Genomic DNA, 21,160 nt, shown 5'->3' with positions numbered 1-21,160 from the left:
ATATAAAATTTAAAATTTGATCTCATCAAAATTTTTATAACCTCACTAAATTTTTGTTTTTTAGAATTTAAGCATTGTAAAGCCTGTACTTTAGTTATCTGTCAATGCAAAAGCCTATAAAATGTCAAACTTTTGATAATTTCATGCCGCATATATAAGTCAGCATCTGAAATGATGTAACAGAGTCACAGAAAACTTCAATGTAGAACAGTAAAGACTATGAAAATGGCTTAGTAGCATTAAGTTTCTGATTCCAGTATCATGATTAACTAAGATACTAAATTCCTTGTAATGTTTTGTGGTTCATAAGTATATATCAAACTTAGCTGTTTAATGTTATCTAGCATTGTGCTATGTACATTAAATAATATAATTTGATAAAAGATCATATAGTGTCATTGATACTTTACATTTTACATACTGAAGCAGTTTATCATTAACTTGAAAAATTTGGTAACTGAAAATAAATGTACAAATAGATGAAAACATAAAACTAAAAATAAAATATGTCCATATATTTTCTTAAAGAAAGTCATATTTGATCGATATTTACAAACATATATGGACATATATAGGTATATATGTAAAAACTATATAACATTTTTGTGTACATAGCTAAATGCAGATGTTGGATATTCTCTTATCAACTGATACTAACTAGCTGTAGAATTTCCAGATTGACAAGAGATGGATGAAATATATATATATTACTCTTTTGTACTTTTTCCATATATTATTTTTAAAAGAATTTTTAATGTTTTCATAGAATCTGAAATGACTTTTACTGAATAATATTCTAATCGGGTTGCTGTTCTCAAAGTTTAAACACATTTTATTTCAAGAAGTCAACAACCTCAGTAGAAGAAAATGGTTTAACTAAATGTTAAAGTGTACATTTTTGTGTAAGTCTTTTGAAATTTAGTCATACATCATTTAAATTACCATGTAAAATTATGCATTAAATTATACTTGTGTTCTGAAGTGTATGTACAAACATCGTGACACAATTAAACATCAACATAGTTTGTAAAACTTTATAATAATCTTTAAATACCCTAGAAGAGCAAATGTTAAGTACTTTTACCACAGAACTGATCAGGATCTGTGGTAATGCAGTCGCTGATTAGCTGGATTTCAACTTGAATGCAAGACCATGAGCAACATATACAGGAAGAAAATTCTAGGAATATCATATTTACTTAGAACGTACCAATGCCATTTTATATCAGCTTGTACTATGAAAATCCAGCTGGAGGAGGAAAATTAACCTCTCTCTGCCTTTCTCCTGTGGATCAGTAGTTCCTCAGTCCTCCCAGGAGTGACCTTAACCATCTGGACTCAAAGTTTTCTCAGTGTTCTAAGACAAACAGAGGCTTAGCATCAAGAGAGCCAGTTCTCAACAGAGCCATTTATCCTGGGTTCTTTGTACTCACTTTATTTGCGAATTAATACACTAGTGCTAATAAATAGGGCGAGAACAGTAATTCAACATACAAAAAAGGGATTTAACCATGAGGTTCAGAGAGCATTTGTAAGATTTACCAATATTTATTTATACCACATTCAGTACTCATTATGAAGGATCATATACTGTTTGTTCCAGTCCAGTATAGATTATAAATAAGGAGATTATTGACGGACTGGGATTTCCATGGTTACTTTAATTCTGTGTTTATACAATTTGGGTTTTATTCTTGTTAGTATTTCACAAATATAATTAGAAAAGTTTACAGTTCCATCAAACTAGCAGAGGAGGACAGGCATTTTTCTAGCTTCATGGATTTTAAAGTGATCTCGGAGTTCACTTTGAAATGGGGAAGGGGGGACCCTGTGAGAGAAGATACAGTGGTTGAAAGAAACATCCTCCTACTCAAAAGATAGTGAATGGAGCCTCAAAGTTTTAGGTGAAAAAATATTTTTTAAAAAAGTTGGCTTAACAATATTTAAAATATTTATAACTAATCTTAAGGAACTCTTTTTTTCATTATCTTACACACAATACTTCAGAAACTTTATAGGTACTAGAATTAAATTGTTCTGTAGCTATTTAAATACAAGTTCAGCCCTATTATGAGAAATTTAATTTTTCTTATTCTGTATAGATAACCATGCTTTAAAAATAACTTAGAAATCATTGAAAAAACGGAAAAGAGAATTTTTACTTAAAGAGGTTAAAGGGGGAATGTCTCAGACATATACAATGGTCAAAGAGACATGTAGTTTTTATTCTTTAAATAAATTCTGAATTTAAATGAAAAAGCCTATGTACAACTAGAGTTTTATTCAATGTGAGTTTTCAAAAACATCTTCATGCTTTATTTGATGATTTATTTCTTAATTATACAGAAAGAAGTCTTTGTGTGTAATTCTCTTCCCTGTGGCTGAAGCTTCTTTGCTTTGTTACAGTCCACGGAGTTTGGGAGGAATGGTCACCTTGGAGCTTATGCTCCTTCACATGTGGCCGAGGCCAAAGAACACGAACCAGGTCATGCACACCTCCTCAGTATGGAGGAAGGCCCTGTGAGGGACCTGAAACTCATCACAAGCCTTGTAATATTGCCCTCTGTCCAGGTAAGCATATTTGGCAAGTGATGAAGCTTTCATTAATGTATTTCATATATTGTTCCTGGTGTACACAGTGTACATAAAACATACAAGTCTTATTGAACCTTGCTGGAAAGTGTTTCCTCTCATTACTGTCTCTTATCTGGATGAAAAGGGGTGATTTTCTTCATTTCTATGTTTATAGTGATATACATTTCCTAGAGTGGTACCAATTGGTGTTCATCTTTTGTTAATGTTTCAAAATAAAGGTGTATATGGACAGAGTTATCTCCTGTGAAGGTTCACAAAGAGTTCTCGGTCTTGAAATGAGTTCGGCCATAATTAGCAAGACCTGATTTACATTTGTGGTTCACAGAGTTTTTCCCTTATGCTCATTCAGTCAGGAAAGGCAATTTGTCACTGACCACATGAGAAAACTGTCTACTTTCTTGGAACTATCATGGAACACTTTGTATAGTCTTTCTTAGACTGTATTATGCCATCTTGCAATTTTCTTTTTTTTTTCTTTTCTTTTTTGGATATTTTCTTTATTTGCATTTCAAATATGATCCCCTTTCCTTATACCCCTCCAGAAACCCCCTATAATATCCCCTCCCCCTGCTTCTATAAGGGTGTTTCTCCCCCAACCAACCACCCCTACCACTTCCCTGCCCTGGCATTCCCCTACACTGGGGCATCTAACCTTCACAGGACCATAGGCTTCTTCTTCCATTGATGCCCAATAAGGCCATCCTCTGCTTCATATGTAGCTGGAGCCATGGGTCCCTTCATGTGTACTTTTTGGTTGGTCTCTAGGAGCTCTGGTGGGTCTGATTGGTTGATATTATTTTTCTTCCTGTGGGGCTGAAAACCCCTTCAACTCCTTCAGTCCTTTTTCTAACTCCTCCATTTGTGACCCCCATTTTCAGTCCAATGGTTGGTTGAGAGCTTCCTACTCTGTATATCTCAGACTCTCGCAGAACCTCTCAGGAGACAGCTATATCAGGCTCCTGTCAGCAAGCACTTCATAGCATTTACTATGTCTGGGTTTGGTGACTGTCTATGAGATAGATCCTCAGGTAGGGCAGTCTCTGGATAGCCTTTTCTTCAGTCTAAGCTCCGCACTTTTTATTTCTTCCTGTGAGTATTTTGTTCCTCCTTTTCGGAAGGCCTGAAGCATCTACACAATCCAGCTTACATCATCAAACTTTGAGAACTCTACCACCATTCCAGAGTCATCAGGTCTTTATAATATTGCCAAACATCAAAGAACTAGTTGCATACAGAAGAAATCCTAATCTCTGGTTTCAAGGAGCTCAAAATTTAAGGCATCACCATGTATTGGTAAATTAGTAAATGGTTTTCTCTCCCTGGAAGAGACCATAATGGCAAGCAGCTAACATGAATGCCAAAAGGCACTGTTGTAAACATAATTTTTTCCTCTGCTCTTTTGAAGGTTTCCATGGCAGATCCGTTCATAATCTATTCTGTATAAAAGCAACATGGTGCAACTCTTACAGATACTTTTCTGTAAATATATTTTCCAACTTGGATTCATTTTCTTCTGTACTCTTAAATTCTTCAACTCCATGGACTATGTATCTCTTAATGTTTTAGAAATCTGAGAACAGTATAGAGATCACTAGAGAAAGTCAGAAGGAAGTAATGGTGACCAGATATGAAATATAATATATACATTCTGTATCGATTATGTGCAAGGCTTTGTCAAAAAGGACACATGCCATACAATTTCAAGTAATTCAGAACCTATGCCTATAAGAGTGGAATATGTTGAATGAAGTACCCTAGTGTCATTAAATGTTGTAGTTTGATGGTTGTATAATTTAATCTAATGTTCATTATAATCTTGAAGTCTGGGATGCCTTCCACATTATCTTATATATAGATGTGATAGGGAGTGTATAAACAGCAAGGTAAATTGCTATTATTAGAGTGGGTCTCCTTGGCTTTACCTGGACTGTGGTACAGACAAAGTCAAAGAAACATACAAAACCACAAATTGCATTGGTGCTTATGACTTTATGATTTAGCATGTGAATTGCAGTGAAGTATGGCAATATAATTCACTGAAGTACTACGAGAAAAGGATTTGAGTCCCTTTCTTTTAAGAAATGTTTCTAAACTGTATAAGGTATTCTAGGGGTGACATATATTGTTCTTCAGATAATGAAATATCTTTCACTTAGCAATTTGAATATAATGGGAAGTAGTTAATGCCCCATCACTTGCTTTCCTAAGGACATATACTGTTTTTCTTACTTCTTTTGAGGGTAGAAAGCCTTCTGCCTCACATCTAAATAAAGAGGGAAGAAAGAAAGCATAGAAGTGGCATTACTACTTTTGTTGTTACTGCCTTAGTTTCTTTCCCTGTTGCTGTGATGAAATACCATGACAGAAGCAACTTAAGAATGGGTTTGCACTGGCTCATAGTCCAAGGTGCAGCCCACCATGTCAGGAAGTAGAGGTACCAGGGCTTTAAAGTACTGAATGACTGCTTACTAGTTCTCAGACTGCTTCTCCACTTGATACAGTCTGGGATTTCCCTGACCACAACATTATCCTGACAATAATTAAGGTGAGCCTTCCCACATCAATTACTGTAATCAAGATAACCCTGCAGAGACATGCTCAAAAGCTATCCTTAATCATTCCCAGTTATGTCCTGAGGCTTTCCTTCCAGGTAATTGCACATTCTGTTAAGTTGACAATTAGCATCATCACCCTTGCTGCATTAATGTCTTGGCTGAGCACAGGGGCTGCTATTGATGGGGAAGATGAGCAGAAGGGTAGGGCAGCAGTGGGAATCAGCTTGTTTAGAGTTATTATGGAAGGGTATGTAGATAGATATCTTCAGTGTTTGTTTTTGTCGTCTGCCTTTCTTACCTAAGCCAATATAAAACCATCCAAGACACATTGTCTTGGTTTTTGTCTTCCCTGAAATGTTATTGCTGTAACTAATTGAGCATTCTATCCATGATGTTATCAAAAACATATTTGAGTATATAGAATTTCTCTTAAGATTCATTCTTACATAAGTAACTTTGTTCCTGGTATTCCTCCAACAATTTATGATAAATATATACTCTCTAAATATTTATAATACAATTTATTATAAATAATAATAAATAATGTCTTTATATTTATACAATTATATTATACATTATACAATAATGTCTATATATATTTATACAATTTATATTATTATATATAAACACACATTTCTTTTTTTAACTTTATTTTCAAAAACAAAAATAAATGTACAGATTTTTAACTATTTTTGCATAAAAGTATACAAACACACTTTTATAAGGTTGTAATTAAGTATTTGTGGGTACCTATACATACACATATGTATATATGTAACAATAATATAGGAAAAGAGGTTATTAATTTGAGGAGATAGGAGAAAAACTGGGAGGAGCTGTAGGAAAAAAATTGGGATGTGATACAGTTCTATTTTAATTAAAATATATTTTTCCCCCTTTTTTCTTGATCTTCACACAGTCTGTGGGTTGTTTCTGGGGTGTTCAGGGCTTTCTGGGGTTAGTATCCCATCATCCATGACTGCATGTTATGTCTGTTCTTTTGTGACTGGGTTATCTCACTCAGGATGATATTCTCTAGATGCATTTTCTTGAGAATTTCATTAGGCCATTGTTTCTGATAGCTGAGTAGTACTCCATTGTGTAAATGTACCACAATTTTTGTATCCATTCATCTACTGGAGGACATATGGGTTCTTTTCAGCTTCTTCCAACCTCTTTTTAATGTCTCTAGTCTCATATGTATATATATATATATATATATATATATATATATATATATATATATATATATATGTGTGTATATATATATATATATATATATATACATATGTTTTCTTATTGTCATATGATGTCGTGACAGGATCTTTTGTGCTTTCATGAGGACATATTTGCTTTTACATTAGTTTTTTCTTTTTCATCTTCTGCTGGGATTCTTACTCTCTGAAAACTGTCAATGAGACTTTTGAGAGGATTATAAAGAACTTATTAATGAATTAAGTTCATGTGTTAAGTAATTAGTTGAGGGTTGAAGAAGGAAGAACCCTGTTCTGGACTGGATATTGTTAGAAAGGAAGCATATTCTGACTGGATATTATATACGTTGTGTAGAGAGAAGGGAATATTTTCTGTTATTAATAAAAAACTATCAGTCACTCAAATTAGCAGTGAAATCAATATTTTGTAATGTGAGTGGTTCTACTATTTATATAACCTTGTTGTTTTTAAACAAGGAAGTGATAATGTTGACAGTAATATTGTATGGATGGGTTAGGTCAAGAATTATAATGTTGCCTAGCTATAAGCATAGGCAAGTTATTAATAGTGGTAGGATCTATGTCAAATTCATCTTTGGATGGTCCTGTTATTTGGATTTCTCCTGTGGGGAAAATCTTGTAATTAGTAGTTTTGAATTTTGTTGATATTTAGCTACAGAATTATACCAGATGTGATGTACATTTGTTTATCTTGTATGACCAATAAGAAAATCATATAGGTCCATAGCCTCAAAATAAATAACTTTCTTTGAAGTTAAGCAATTCTCATAATGTATTAAGTTTTTTTTTAAACGACTTTATTTTGCAAAACAAAGGTAAATGTAAAGATTTTAAACATTTTTTGCTTAAAATTATACATTTTTGTCAGTACTGTTTTTTCAGACATTAAATAAATTTTACATAAAACCATGTGAATATGTTTTTTAGTCAGTACTTGATTTTTTTCAAGGGCTTGACAGTATGCATTGAAAACGTACTAGTTGCAATAAGCGTAAAGTACATGCAAAACAAAACGCAACATGGAAATAGTCAAAGTCTTCTTGTTTTGTGAATATATGTATATTTTTTGTTTTCTTGTTTTTAACTTAAAACCTGAGAATTAACAGGCATGTAATTTGGTTTATGCATAGTGTTTTTGTACTAGTAGTTGAGAATTAGGGGAACCAATGATTCAGAATTCTTCTTGTCTTTTGTTTCAGTGTTGGCATTTCTCAATCTGAGATAAGTTCTTGTAGGAGATATAAATAAAATACATCAATGTCACTGACATGAGGGTCACAGCTAGAAGATCTACATACATGAAACACCTAAATAGATTCCATGTATACACTATGTAAAATCAATGTAGTAATATGATTTATTAGGAAGCAAGTGGTCTGGAAACAAGAACACATTCACTTCCAATTTCTAATTGCATACTAATAATTACATGTCAGGAAGAAGTAATTAAAACTCAGTAGGACCACTGAAAAATTTTAAACCATATAAAGTGGGAGATTCAGCTATTTGTATAAGAATATTGCTCTAGTATTAGAGTCTTTTGGAGGATATAAGTCAAATAAACTCAAGGTGCAAATTCTGAACTCTAGACAGTTTCCAAAGAGTCAGAGACTGTACTCACAGGTTTGTGCAAACATTCACCAAATGCCTGTGCATGGTTAAAGTGTCACTCTGATATCCTGTTTTCCCTCTGAGCCTGGAATCCCTACAGTGCCTACAGTGGAGAATTTCACTGGGTCTATTTTCCATGCACATTTGCATATTTATGCAAATCTTGACATGGAGCTATAGCCTAAGGAATAGTTTCCCTGAAACACTCTGGGTTCAGTATCCTACTGAACCAACAATTTGATGCTCTGGACTCATAGGAGAGTAGACTGCCTGTCCCTCTGCGGGGAGCTGCTCTGGTGACCCAGGGAGTGGGAGGATGCCAAGCACTTGTGTGCACATGGTTCAAAGGTCTGCAGTTCTCTCTGCTTGAGGATGCTGCAATTTGACATTCAATTGGTACCCAACTAACCTTTTCCTTCATTAACTTATATTATGACATTTTATTATTCTAGTCTATTTCATGCTGATTATGTTTGTTTCTAGGTCATTTGGGGTTTTTACCCTATGACAGCAATCTTTTAAGTTCTTAGCGTATACACTTTTTCTATTAATTATACATTATTTATAAAAGGATTTGTACTGTGGTACTGTTTTGCATTCCTGTCATTTCAATGTCTTTCTTCCTGTTAGAGTCATTTGCTTATATATTCATTTCTAATAATGTTTTACCTTGTTTCCACTTTTATTATAGTGCATTTTAAAATAGCAAGTAAAAAATGTAGTTGGTTAATTTTTTTCTTGTTTTTGTTTTCTTATTATTCTGTTTACTTCCAAGGCAAGAAATCAGGCTTTTTCCAAACATTCAAGCCTTGTATTATAAAAGGATCTTTCAGATTCTTAGTGACTCCTAACTCAATGCAAATCAGAGATCTCCAACTTTTCTACCATTAACTCAGACAGCTTTACTGGCAGATGCCAGCATTCTTCTGGTCGCAAACCCCCCTATGTCTGATTTACTCATTCAGCAATATTCAAACAGAATCACTGGTGAAATAATAAATTCAGTATCTAAAATGTACATGTCTTAATAGCTGTATACAAAATCTGTCTGCCTCTTCTGTAGCTGTAACAACTCTTGGTCTAGAGAATAAACTAAAAACAATATGTTTACTAAGGTATCATATGAAATTTAATAGGAGACAGTTATTATTTCTTCCAGCTTGGCTTGGTTTTGTCTGACTGGATGAGAACACCAGAGCTATTACATACCAGCCTGGGCCAGTATAGCTATTCTGGCCCCAGAAAATTGGATAGTTGGTGGAACTGCTGAAGTGAAGTTTAACTGCCTCCTGCAACTGCCTTGTGGGAGGGAAAACATTGCCTACACTTTTTAGTTCCTCAGTTTTTTTTTTTTTCTGCTTCAGAATAAAAACTTTTTGTTCTGTGTTCTTATTCACTGGTATAGAAGAGCTCCTAGAACAACAGGAGTATTTGAATTGAAAGATTAACATGTATTTTAAAAAGTAAAAAGAATCAAACAGTGAGTCTTTACCATGTAGTTGGAAGGAATTGAAAGGGGCATAGAAAATGATGCCTCTAACCTCTGTGCATTTCTTAGACAAAATTACAAGGTCTGGTATAACATTTAGAAAAATATGGCTTTCTATGAGAGAAAAGAGAATGGAAGAGTTATATTTTAAATAAGATATGAAGGCATCTTAGTCTTACCATCACATTCAATACTATACAAAGCATATCAGGTTTTTCTTCCATCTAAAATGCAATCTGTTATGCATCAATCCATCTTTCCCCTCATGTTCCTCCACCTCTTGTAACTACCATTGTGCTTTTAAGATCAACATACTTCTATTATACACAGAAGGCCAGGATTCTTTTGTACCTGGCTTATTTCACTAATGATCTCGAATTTGACTCATGTTGCAAACACTCATTCAGTTTATGCTCAACATATCTATACATAGAAGGTCATATGCCAGGTATGTTTTTGTGTCTGGCTTATGTCCCTTGACCTAATGATCTTGGGTTTGACTCATGTTTGATTTGCTTTACTGATGAGTAATATTCCATTGAGTTTGTCCCACACTGATTTTGTCTGTTCCTCACTTAATAGACAGATTCTTTAGTACTCCTTTCTTAGCTCCTGGCTCTACTTCCAGGCACTGTTAAAATAAGCAAAGAAAAAGATGTACAGGTGATTCTTCAAACTACTGATTGTTGCATCTCATGATAGTTCTAGTCCTATTTTGTCTTTTAAGGAAAATTTACACCACTTCCTATAAAGAAGATACTAATTTGTTATAGGACTGTCCTTTTCTCACCACCATAAGGAGACCTGTTTTTAATGGGTGAAACATGTGTCACATTGTGGTTTTCATCTGGCCTCTTATTCTTTTTCTAAATAAATGTTAGACATCTGTTCTTCTAGGGTTGAAAGGTATCTAAGTAGAATGTCTGCTCTTTGAAAACTTAGAATGTTTGCCTTTCTAGTATTTAAGGGGTTCCATATATATTCTGTATAATAACTCCCTCCTCGCGGGTAGAGGTTTTAAATATGTTTTGTAGCCAATGGCTTTTCTTTTCTTTCATGATTGGTTATTTTACTGTGTAGGAACCTTGGTTTTATTTAAGTTCACTTATCAAAATTTTGTTTGGTGCAGTTTTTGTCAGTTATGATTTTCAGAAGAATCTCCCTCACATGTTCTTCTAGTAGTTTGCATCTTTTACATCAAAGGGTTGGTCCCATTCTAGTTGTGTTTTGAAGATGACAGAGTCTAGCTTCATTCCTGTACCAATGGATATCCAGTTTCCCATTGATACATCTCAATAATGGTACACTCTCTGCATTCATCCTTTTAAAATGTAGTTAAAAACTCTTTGGGCTCCAGGATCATGGATTTACTCTTAGATGCTCTATGCATTTCTTGTTTGGTTAGCCTTGTGTTTATCCTAATTTCATGCTGTTTTGATTACCGTAGCCATCTAACACATTTTGAAAGCAGCATACAATGATACTGCTTGGCTCATTTTTAAATCAAGAGTGCTTTGGTATCTGAGGTTTTAGTGGTCCATTGAAATGTTAAAATTGGTTTTTCTAGTTCTGAGAAAAGTGCCATTGATATTTCTCTATGTGTTTCAGTTCCTTGTTGTGTGAAAAAAAAAAAAAAAAAAAAGTCAGACAAAAGAAATTTTATGAAGGAGTAATTTATTTTGGCTGGAAATTCACAAACTCAGTAGTATATCATGGTGGGGGAAATTCTTGGTTTCCCCAGAAGCTAGAGGCAGCCATGTTACATTCACAGACAGGAAACAGGGCAAGTAATGCTCAGCTTGCTTCCTTCTTTGTTTTAACACAAGGACATAGATTCAGGTTTTTTATTTTAATGTGAGTCTTCTTAACATGAATAAGCTGATCTAGATAATCTTTCAAATGCATGCCAAGAAATTCCCACCCCCCTTACCTGAGTTTAAGTCTTACCAACATGACTACCAAGATTAAGCATCACACCTACAACATGTATTGATTTTATCATGCCATATATAATATTATTTTAAACTAAAAATCTCCCATTTCTTGTGCCCATGTGAATACCTCAAAATGCAAAATGCACATTCAATTCAGTCTTAAAGTTCTCATTTTTAAAGTGTTCAACTATGTTTATAAGTGCAAAGGTCAACTTTCAGCTAAGCCTTAAATTAATCTTTTAATGTAAACTCCAATAAAATAAGACAGGGGACCAGCAAGATGGTTGACAAGATAAGTTGTATACTACCATGCCCAATGACTTCAGTTCTATACCTAGAACTTATATAATGTAAGAAGAGAAGTAACTCCTATGAGCTCTAGTATGATATTTACACCCTCATATCTACTGTGACATATGCATAGAATAAAAACCAGTAAAGAAATACTTTTACTATGATCAAGTAGGGTTCATCCCAAGGATACAGAAATGGTTCAATATATAGAAATCCATCAAAGTAATCCACTATATAAACAAACTCAAAAAAAAAAAAAACATACAATCATTTCATTAGATGTTAATGTCATTTGCATTTGGCAAAATTTAACACCTCTTTATGATAAAAGTCTTGGAAAAATGAGGAATTTAAGGACCATACCTAAAAATAGTAAAAAACAATACACAGCAAACCAGTAGCCAACATCAAACTTAGTGTTGAGAAAATTGAAGTAATCCCACTAAACTCAGGGACTAGAAAAGGCTGCCCACTCTCCCACTACCTATTCAATATGATACTGGAAGTACTAGCCAGTACAATTAGACAAGAAAAGAGTGGCAAAGGACTACAAATTGGAAAGGAGGAAGTCAAAATATCACAATTTTCAGATGATATGATAGTATACTTAGATAATATGTTAATGATAATGATCTCAAACATTCCACCAGAGAACTCATAAACCTGATAATCAACTTCAGCAAAATGTCTGGATATAAAATTAAGTCAATCAAATCAGTAACCTTCCTCTACTCAATGGATAAACAGGCTGAGAAAAAGATTAGAGAAATGAAACCCTTCACAATAGTTACAAATGATATAAAATATATTGGTGTGACCCTGACCAAGTAAGTGAAAGTTCTATATGATAAGAACTTAAGTCTCTGTAGAAGGAAATCAAAGATCTCACAAGATGAAAAGATCTCCCCTGCTCATGGATTAGAAGTATTAATGTAGTAAAAATGGCCATCTTGCCAAATGCAATCTACAGATTCAGTGCAATCCCCCCTCAAAATTCCAACTCAATTCTTCATAGAGTTAGGAAGATCAGTTTGCAGTTTGCAAATTCATTTGGAATAAAAAAAGACCCAGGATATCAAAAAAAAAAAAAAAAAAAAAAAAAAACTATCCTCAACAATAAAATAACTTCAGGAGGAATCACCATCTCTGACCTCAAGCTGTATTAACAGGTCAATCATGATTAAAAAAAAAAAAAAAAAACAAAACTTCATGGTATTGATACGGAAACAGGAAAGTAGATCAGTGGAATAGAACTGAAGACAAAGATGTGATACCACACTCCTATTGTCACTTGATGTTTGATAAAGGAGCTAAAAACACTCAATGATAAAATAGACAGCATTTTTAAAAAGTGGTATTGGTTCAACTGGCAGTCAGCATGTAGAAGAATGGAAACTGACTCATTCTTATCTCTTTGTACAAGCTCATGTCCAAGTGGATCAATGATCTCCACATAAAACCAGATACACTGAATCTAATAGAATAGACTGTGGGGAAGAGATTAGAACACAGGCACAGGGGAAATTTCTTAACAGACAAATGAAACATCATAATATTAGAAAGATTCTGTAATGCAAAGGACACTGAAAATAGGACAAAACGGCAACCAACAGATTGAAAAAATATCTTTACCAATTCTACATCTGATAGATAGCTAATATTCATTATATACCATGAATTCAAGAAGTTGGACTCCAGAGAATTAAATAATCCTATTTAAAATGGGGTACAGAGCTAAACAAATAGTTTTCAACTAAGGAATACTGAATAGCTGAGAAGTACCTAAAGAAATGTTCAAAGTCCTTAGTTGTCAAGAAAATGCAAATCATAACAATCCTAAGATTCCACCTCACACCAGTCGGAATGGCTAAGTTCAAAAACTGTTCAAAAACAGATGCTGGCAAGGATGTGGAGAAAGAGGAACACTACCTTAGGACACAGCTATACCACTCCTGAGCATATACCCAAAGATGTTCTGACATGTAATCAAGACACATGCTCTATCATGTTTAAAGCAGCCTCATTTACAATAGCCAGAAACTAGAAAGAACCCAGATGTCTTTCAACAGAGGAATGCATACAGAAAATATGGTACATGTACATAGTGGAGTATTACTCAGCTATTAAAATCAATGACTTTAGTCTTGTTTAGAAGGGAGAAAAAAATGCTCAAGGGAGAAAATGCAGTGACAAATAGAGGAGAAGAAACTGAAAAAAAAATCATCCAGAAACTGCCTCACCTGGGGAATCAATCCCATATGCAGCCACCAAACCCAGTCACTATTGCCGATGTCAAGAAGTGCTTGCTGACAGGAACCTGATATGGATGTCTCCTAAGAGGCTTTTCCAGGGCCTTACTGATACAGATGAAGATGTTTGCAGCTAGCCATCACACTGAACACAGGGAACCCAATGGAGGAGATAGAGAAAGAACTGAAGTAGCTGAAAGGGTTTGCAACCCCCATGGGAAGAACAACATCATCAACCAGACAACTGTCCCCACCCCAGATCTCCCAGGGAGTAAAACACCAACCTGTGAGCACACATGGAGAGATCCGTGGCTCCAGTTGCATATGTAGCAGAGGATGGCAGTGTCTGGCATCATTGGGAGGAGAAATCTTTGGTCCAGTGGAGGCTCTTTTTTGCAGTGTAGGGGAATGCCAATGGGCTACAGTGGTTGGGAGTGGTAGCCTCTTCATGGAAGCAATGGGAGGGGGAGGGAGAATGGGAGAGGGCAGAAAGGGGATAACATTTGAAATGTAAATACAGAGACTACACAATAAAAATGATTAAAAATCTAAAATACAAACTGGTTTTAAATTTCTGATATCCAAGACAAAAATAAACATTTCGTATCCAGAAAAATAAGAATGGGGCTTAGGGAAGAGTTTTTAGGCCGACACCCTGCAGCTCCCATGTACTTCATCTCAGTCTTGTGATGGAATCATGTGACCCTCTCCAAATGTCCTACATAGTACCAGTCCTCCACCTCTGCTGACTTAAACACATATCACCTCTCTCTTGGCCCAAATACTACCTCATACCCGCAGCCATCTTTGGCAGATATCTCACTGTCCCGATACCTGTGACATCTGAGACTCATCTATGTATCCTTGGCTCAGGCTCAATTTTCAGTTTCATAAAGTGGCCTCTTCAGCCATCCTTAAGGGACTGACTTCTGTCAAAATGTTTGGCCTCTGCATCTTTCTGGGTCTGTGCATAAATTTTGTGATTTCTTCTGTTTTTCATCTATAATGCCTTCAAAACTAGAAACATGTGGACAATGCACAAAGGTATCTATAGGCTTAGGTTGGGGCATGTCTCTCTTGGATCACAGCTGCATTGACCTTTATTTACTCACCTTATGGACTCTCCTGTGCGACTTTCTTATGGAGAGAAACCCTTCAGTCTTAGTGCAAGCTTCTGTCTTTCAAGTGATCAAGCATTCTCATTAGATGAATGCTTCTGTGGGTGGGATCTAGTCCAGATACTATTCTCTTATCTCAGTGCAAGACACTGTTTCTCTTTCATAACAGTAAACAGTATAACACGTACACTTGTTCAGTTCTCTGTACTTTTGTTCAGATCTTCAAATGTTCTCTTAACACCTTTCCATTCATAATTTCAAATGTTTCTTATTTTTTCTTCTACCTTCTATCTATCTATCTATCTATCTATCTATCTATCTATCTATCTATCTATCTATATGTTTATCTATTACTGTAGGATGAGCCTGGACCAGTGAGTATTAAGTATAACACAGAATAAACACTAACATTTCTTGAAATTCCCTCAAACAAATAACTTCCTCACCTTTAAAATTAGTCTCACTCCACTCCTCTGGCCATGGATTAAGTACAGCCAGATTGTAATAGAATACTCATGCATAGTGCCTAAAGTCATGCATAGGTACTGCTGTACTCTTTGTTCCTCTCTTAAATGACACAGCAGACCTTCGTTGTCCATATTTAGCTCCTCATTCTTTTATTACAACCTCACACCAGAACAACCCCTTAAATCGTGTCTACTCTATTCAAGAACTTGAATAGCCCCAAATTCACTAAGACAGGGAATATTTGATAACAGGAGCCTAACTTTTATGGTCAGGTTTTGTCAATAGTGAGGAAGCAGAGAATGATAATATTAATGCTCAATATATTTTTCCCTTTTATTCGGTCCATAAATTCTGCCTTTGCTGTGGCACTGCCCATATTTAGGACAGGTCTTCCCATTGATAATGATGTAATCTAGACATGTCCAGAGACACTCTTCCATTGCTGTGTCACATCCCACAGCACCTTAACTCGGTCAGTATTAGTCATCAGAGTAAGGTTTGTGTTGAAACTGGAAATCATTTTGGATGCTAAGAATATTTTGGCAATATTCGTCAGTCCAGTCCACAAACTCAGGACGTCTTTACTTTTCCATATGTGCTCTTCAGTTTCTTTAAACAATTTTCCAAAATTTTCATTGCAGAGAACTTTCACCTCCTCAGTTCAATTTGTTCCGGGGTATTGCTTTGTGGTTTCTATAAATGGCAATGGTTTGATTGTTCTCTCTCAGTTTGCTATTGATGTTTAACAGCACTGCTGATTTTCCTATGTTGCTTTTGTAAGAAGCATCTACTTTACTAAGTTCTTTCCTTATTTCTAATTCTTTGTCTGAGAGAATTTTCGGTTTTTATCTTTAGAAGGCCATCTGTGAACAGTAAGAATTTGAGTTCTTAAACATCTAAAAGACAATGCTTTAAGTTTCCCATATTCATTCAGTTCAATTTTAGCTGTTATGTGGCTTTTATTATATTGAGGTTCTCTCATTCTATAATATCGAGGTACCTTCTTTATATTAAGTTGTGACACCATCCTATATTTTAATATATTCTTTATCTGTTGTTTTGAGATAGCTTCCTCCTATGCTTGATATATTAAGTGTTTATGTGTAACAGGAATTTTGAGTTTTGCCAAATTCTTTTTGCTACCCTTGATATATATAGTATATTCTTTTATTTATTCTCCTGATGTGGCATGCCATGTTTATAGACTCGATTATGGTGATCTCTCCATACAGGAATAGATCCAACTTGAGCATGTTTATCAATTTTAATGTGCTAAACAATTCACAGGCCATATGAAGCTCAAACCAAAAAAAAAAAAACAAAAGAAAACAAAAAACAAACAACAACAACAACAACAACAACAACAAAAAAGGAAACCCAAAAACAAAGGCCAAATAGTGAAAGCCTCAGTCTTTCTTAGAATAAAAAATAAGTGTATAGCACCCTATCAGAGTGTGGTACACCTATATCTTAAATCATTAATAATTCAAGAGCTAAGAATATAGCCTTGTGGCAATTTCTGGTCCTCAAAAATCTATATGTTTAATGTATACACAGCAAGGAAACATTGACTGTTTTCATGTTAAAGTACATGTTCTACATGTACTTTATGCTTATGACAACTAATAATATTTCAAACCTCTAAAAGAATAAAGTACTGACAAAAATATATTCATATAGTTTTATGCCAAAATGCTTTCAAAAATCTGTACATGTATCTCTCTTTTTTAAATAAAGTTGTAAGAAAAAAAGAATAATTTTTATCTACTTTTGAAAAAGAATATTAGCCTGAGAGCCTTCCTGGTGGTGTTTTCTTTTCTTTCTTTAATAGGGAGTAATGGCAGATTTGTATGTCTTAAAACTGTTTCATTTTTCTGTATATATACCAAAACCAAGGCAACTCTTTTAAAGAAAAGTATTTATTGAAAGACTTATTTACAGTTTCACAGGTTTAGTCCATTATTGTTGTGATAGGGAACATGAATGAAAACATGGCACTAGTGATTGCTTAGAATTCTATACCCTGATACAGACAGAGAGCGACTTGACCTGACATAAACCCCAGTGACACACTTCCCCAAACAAGGCCACACTTACTCCAGCAAGGCACACCTCTCAATCCTTCTAATCCTTTCTTCTACTCCTTGGTAACTAAACATTCAAATATATAAGTAAGCCTATTGGTGTATGCAGGGTGGGGTGCATTTTTAAAATTACCACAGTTCTTAAGAATTCTTCTCTACACAAAAGAACAGACATAATATGCAGTCACTGATAGTGGGATGCTAACCCCAGAGGCTTGCACTCCCCCAGAAACAACTTACAGACTGTATGAAGTCCAAGAAATAAAGAAAACAAAACAAAACCAAAAAAAAATATTTACAAAACAAGAAAACTTTAACTATTTCCATGTTACATTTTGTTTTACATGTACTTTAGCTCATTGTAACTATTAAGTTTTCAAGGCATACAATCAAACCTTTAAAAAATCAAGTACTGACTAAAAAATATATTCATATAGTTTTATATAAAAATTATGTTAAAATCTGAAAAAAGTACTGACAAAAATGTATAATTTTAAGCAAAAATGTTTAAAATCTGTACATTTATCTTTGTTTTGTAAAATAAAGTTGTTTAAAAAAGGATTCTTCTCTAATTCTGCATAATACTTAGTATTTCTTCAACTGTTTGCTAGAACTCAGCAGTGGCATTTAATTTGGTTTGGCTTGATTGTTGCTTTTTTATTCAAAAAGTTGATTATTGATTCAGTGTCATCATTTTTGATTTCTGTGTTTAGGTTTTCTGTTTCTTCTGACTCAGTCTTGGAGAGATATATGTCATAATTATTTGTCTATTTTTCTTGGTCAGGTAGTATTGCTGCCATTTATGATTATTTACAATATTCTCTAATTATTCTTTTAATTTCTAAGGTACTGTGTAGTATCTCCCATTACATGAGTTCTTTTATATTTTTGAACCATGTTTCTTCTTACTCTGGCTTATGATTAATCTACTTTGTTTTCTTCTCAAAGAGACAGGCCTTTCTCTTGCTAATCTTTTGTGTTCTTTCTTTTTTCCTTGCTTGTTTTAGTTTTTTATTTCTTCCTGCCAAAATATCTCTTGTTTTCTTCCTTCTAATAAATAAGGAATTAGTTGGTTCTCCTTTGTCTGCTGCTCCAAGCTGCAATGCTAAGCTACTGACTTCAGGAATTCATGTTTGACTTGGTATAGAAGTTGACCTTTATGAGCTTCCTCTTCTTCATTCCTCAGGTGTGTGGGGCAACGCTACATTGTGTCTCTCCAATTGTTTGAGGAATCCATATAATTTATTATTGATGTAATCCTTGACCTACCATTTTCTTTTCTTTCTGATTGTGATTTCAACCTATTTCAATCTATTGGTGGAGGTATGGCTACTCCTGCTTCATAGTAGCTCACTGTATAGACTTTCACTTTTAGCCTCTGGAAACCTTTAGTGGTAAAATGAGCTAATGGAGAACAACATGACATTTAATAACTATTTTTATTTTTTTTCTTACAACTTTATTTTTAAAAAGAGAGATACATATCCAGATTTAAAAAAAATTGGCATGAAACTATATGACTATATTTTTGTCAGTACTTGATTCTTTTAAAGGTTTGATAGTGTGCATTGAAATATTACTAGTTATCATAAGCATCAAGTACATGTAGAACAGAACAGAACATGGAGACAGTCCAAGAGGTATCACTTTTAAATTTAATCTTAAATTTATTTTAGCTGTGTTGTGTTGTGTTGTGTGTGTGTGTGTGTGTGTGTGTGTGTGTGTATACGTAGGTGTTATGGAGTCCAGGGTTGTTTGATCCTGCTAGGGCTAGAATGTCAGAATGTCAGGTGGTGGCAAGCTGCCTGACATATATTTTGTGAAGCAAAATATGGCTCTCTCTAGCTTTCTTAACTGGTCATTCATTTCCTCACCAGAGGCATAGTTTTCAACAAAGCTTATTTAATGCAATAATATCTGTATAAACATCTAAATTCAATATCAAAAACACAAAATATTCTTTTAGTGCTGTGTATTTCTCATTTGTTTAGTAACTGATGAAAGAGACCAATAAAATAGTCTTTGTAGCCATACGATATAGCAAAAACATTAGTCTGGTTCTTTATTATTGTTTTCTTTAGTTCATCTTACAGAGATTTCAATCAAATGTTGGCCTTGCCTAGACCATAGTGGAGAACCCCAATTCCTCTTACTCCCATTGTTCCTGCCCGGGTAAAATTTATCTATCAGAAAACAATAAACTTACTTAAGTTTTAAATGTAAATTATTCCATGTGTCCTCTTGCAATGTCACTCATAGCTTTATATCTTCCTTGCTCATATGACCTTTGGTAGCTTATGATTTTCTACTTTCACACATCAGCTGAATATATCTTCTATACTTTCTGGTTTTGTGATTCACCCATATGCCATAGCTTTCTCTCTTTTCCATGACATACATTTTCCTGGCCTCAAGAGTTTGCAGATGTATAGGGTTACAATAGCACTTACTGATACCACATTTTAGTAATTGGGAATCTACCTTCATTTTCCCAGAGACCTGATAGGAGTTTCTCCATGGTATTGTTCCTCTTATCACATTGTTTTTGCAACTTCAATTGAATCCCCTCCTTATATGTACATGTACATTTTTCATAGTCAGCTAGATCAGATCAGAGAGCAGAGCTTGGTCAATCACAGTAAACCACAGTTTTCCCATAATCCAGAAGCACAATACCAGTGATACTATAGATTTTATGGCACCCTTTAGTTAATAGTGAAGTATTAGCTGTCACTAAGGTTTCAGAGTTTTCTGTTTTCCTAACTTACTTACTAGGGAACAATTTTCATGTCCGAATACAAAGATATGAATCAGAGTTTCAATGAAATAGTTTTATAATAGAGCAAAGTCATTGAGATCTACTGATATTTCTCTGGCCACAAAGACTCTGTAGGATTCATCTTATCTGTGTGAGAAGCTCGCAGATTTATTGAACTGATCCAAGGGAAGGAGAGGTACTGGTCGGCTGCCTTATACTAGAGCAGGACAAGTGCTGCTCTGTGGGTATTGAAAGAGAATCTCTTTATCATTTGTCTTTCCAGTTAAACTTCTGATAACAAAGTTATCCACCTACTTTCTCTAGTACCAATAAGAATGTGATATTTAAATTGATAGTAGCCTATATTAATAAATGGTTTTTACTTTTAAATATCCCAGCATTTCCAAATGAAAGATAATGTACTCTATTTGAAATGCTTAAAAGTTTAAAATAGAATTTAATTTGTATTTCCCAGAAACTTGGGACCCATTGTTTTCCATTCAGCCAAATAAGACGACCAACTCTTGAAATAACTGGGAGCAAATGTTATCAGAAGATCACAGTAATTAATATTTTTAGGTATGAGGATATGATATGAAACTCAAAACAAATAAAAAATCTAGTAGTATGGTGACTCCACACTCAGGCACTAAAGAAACCCATGTGCATCTGTGATGTATGTCAATTTTTTCCCATTCCTCACTTTTCTGCTTCTCCATCAATGTAGCCAGCACACTAAACAAGCACAGTAGAATTTTGTACTAGACCTT

The 21,160-nt window shown here is 34.4% G+C and overlaps 1 protein-coding gene across 1 annotated transcript in view; it reads left to right on the top strand.

Annotated features, from left to right (window-relative positions):
• Positions 1-21,160, top strand: part of ADGRB3 (adhesion G protein-coupled receptor B3) — a gene marked incomplete at both ends in the record, with an annotated part of 694,930 nt that overhangs the window by 252,285 nt on the left and 421,485 nt on the right. The window contains one exon of the mRNA XM_080917177.1: positions 2,407-2,571. Coding sequence (XP_080773303.1) covers positions 2,407-2,571 — 165 coding nt within the window. The remainder of the gene's footprint in view (positions 1-2,406; positions 2,572-21,160) is intronic.

Source organism: Micromys minutus (assembly GCF_963924665.1).
Source record: "Micromys minutus genome assembly, chromosome: 5".
NCBI lineage: Eukaryota > Metazoa > Chordata > Mammalia > Rodentia > Muridae > Micromys > Micromys minutus.
The sequence above is the reverse complement of the archived record's forward strand: the minus strand, read 5'-3'. Positions and strand labels throughout refer to the sequence as shown.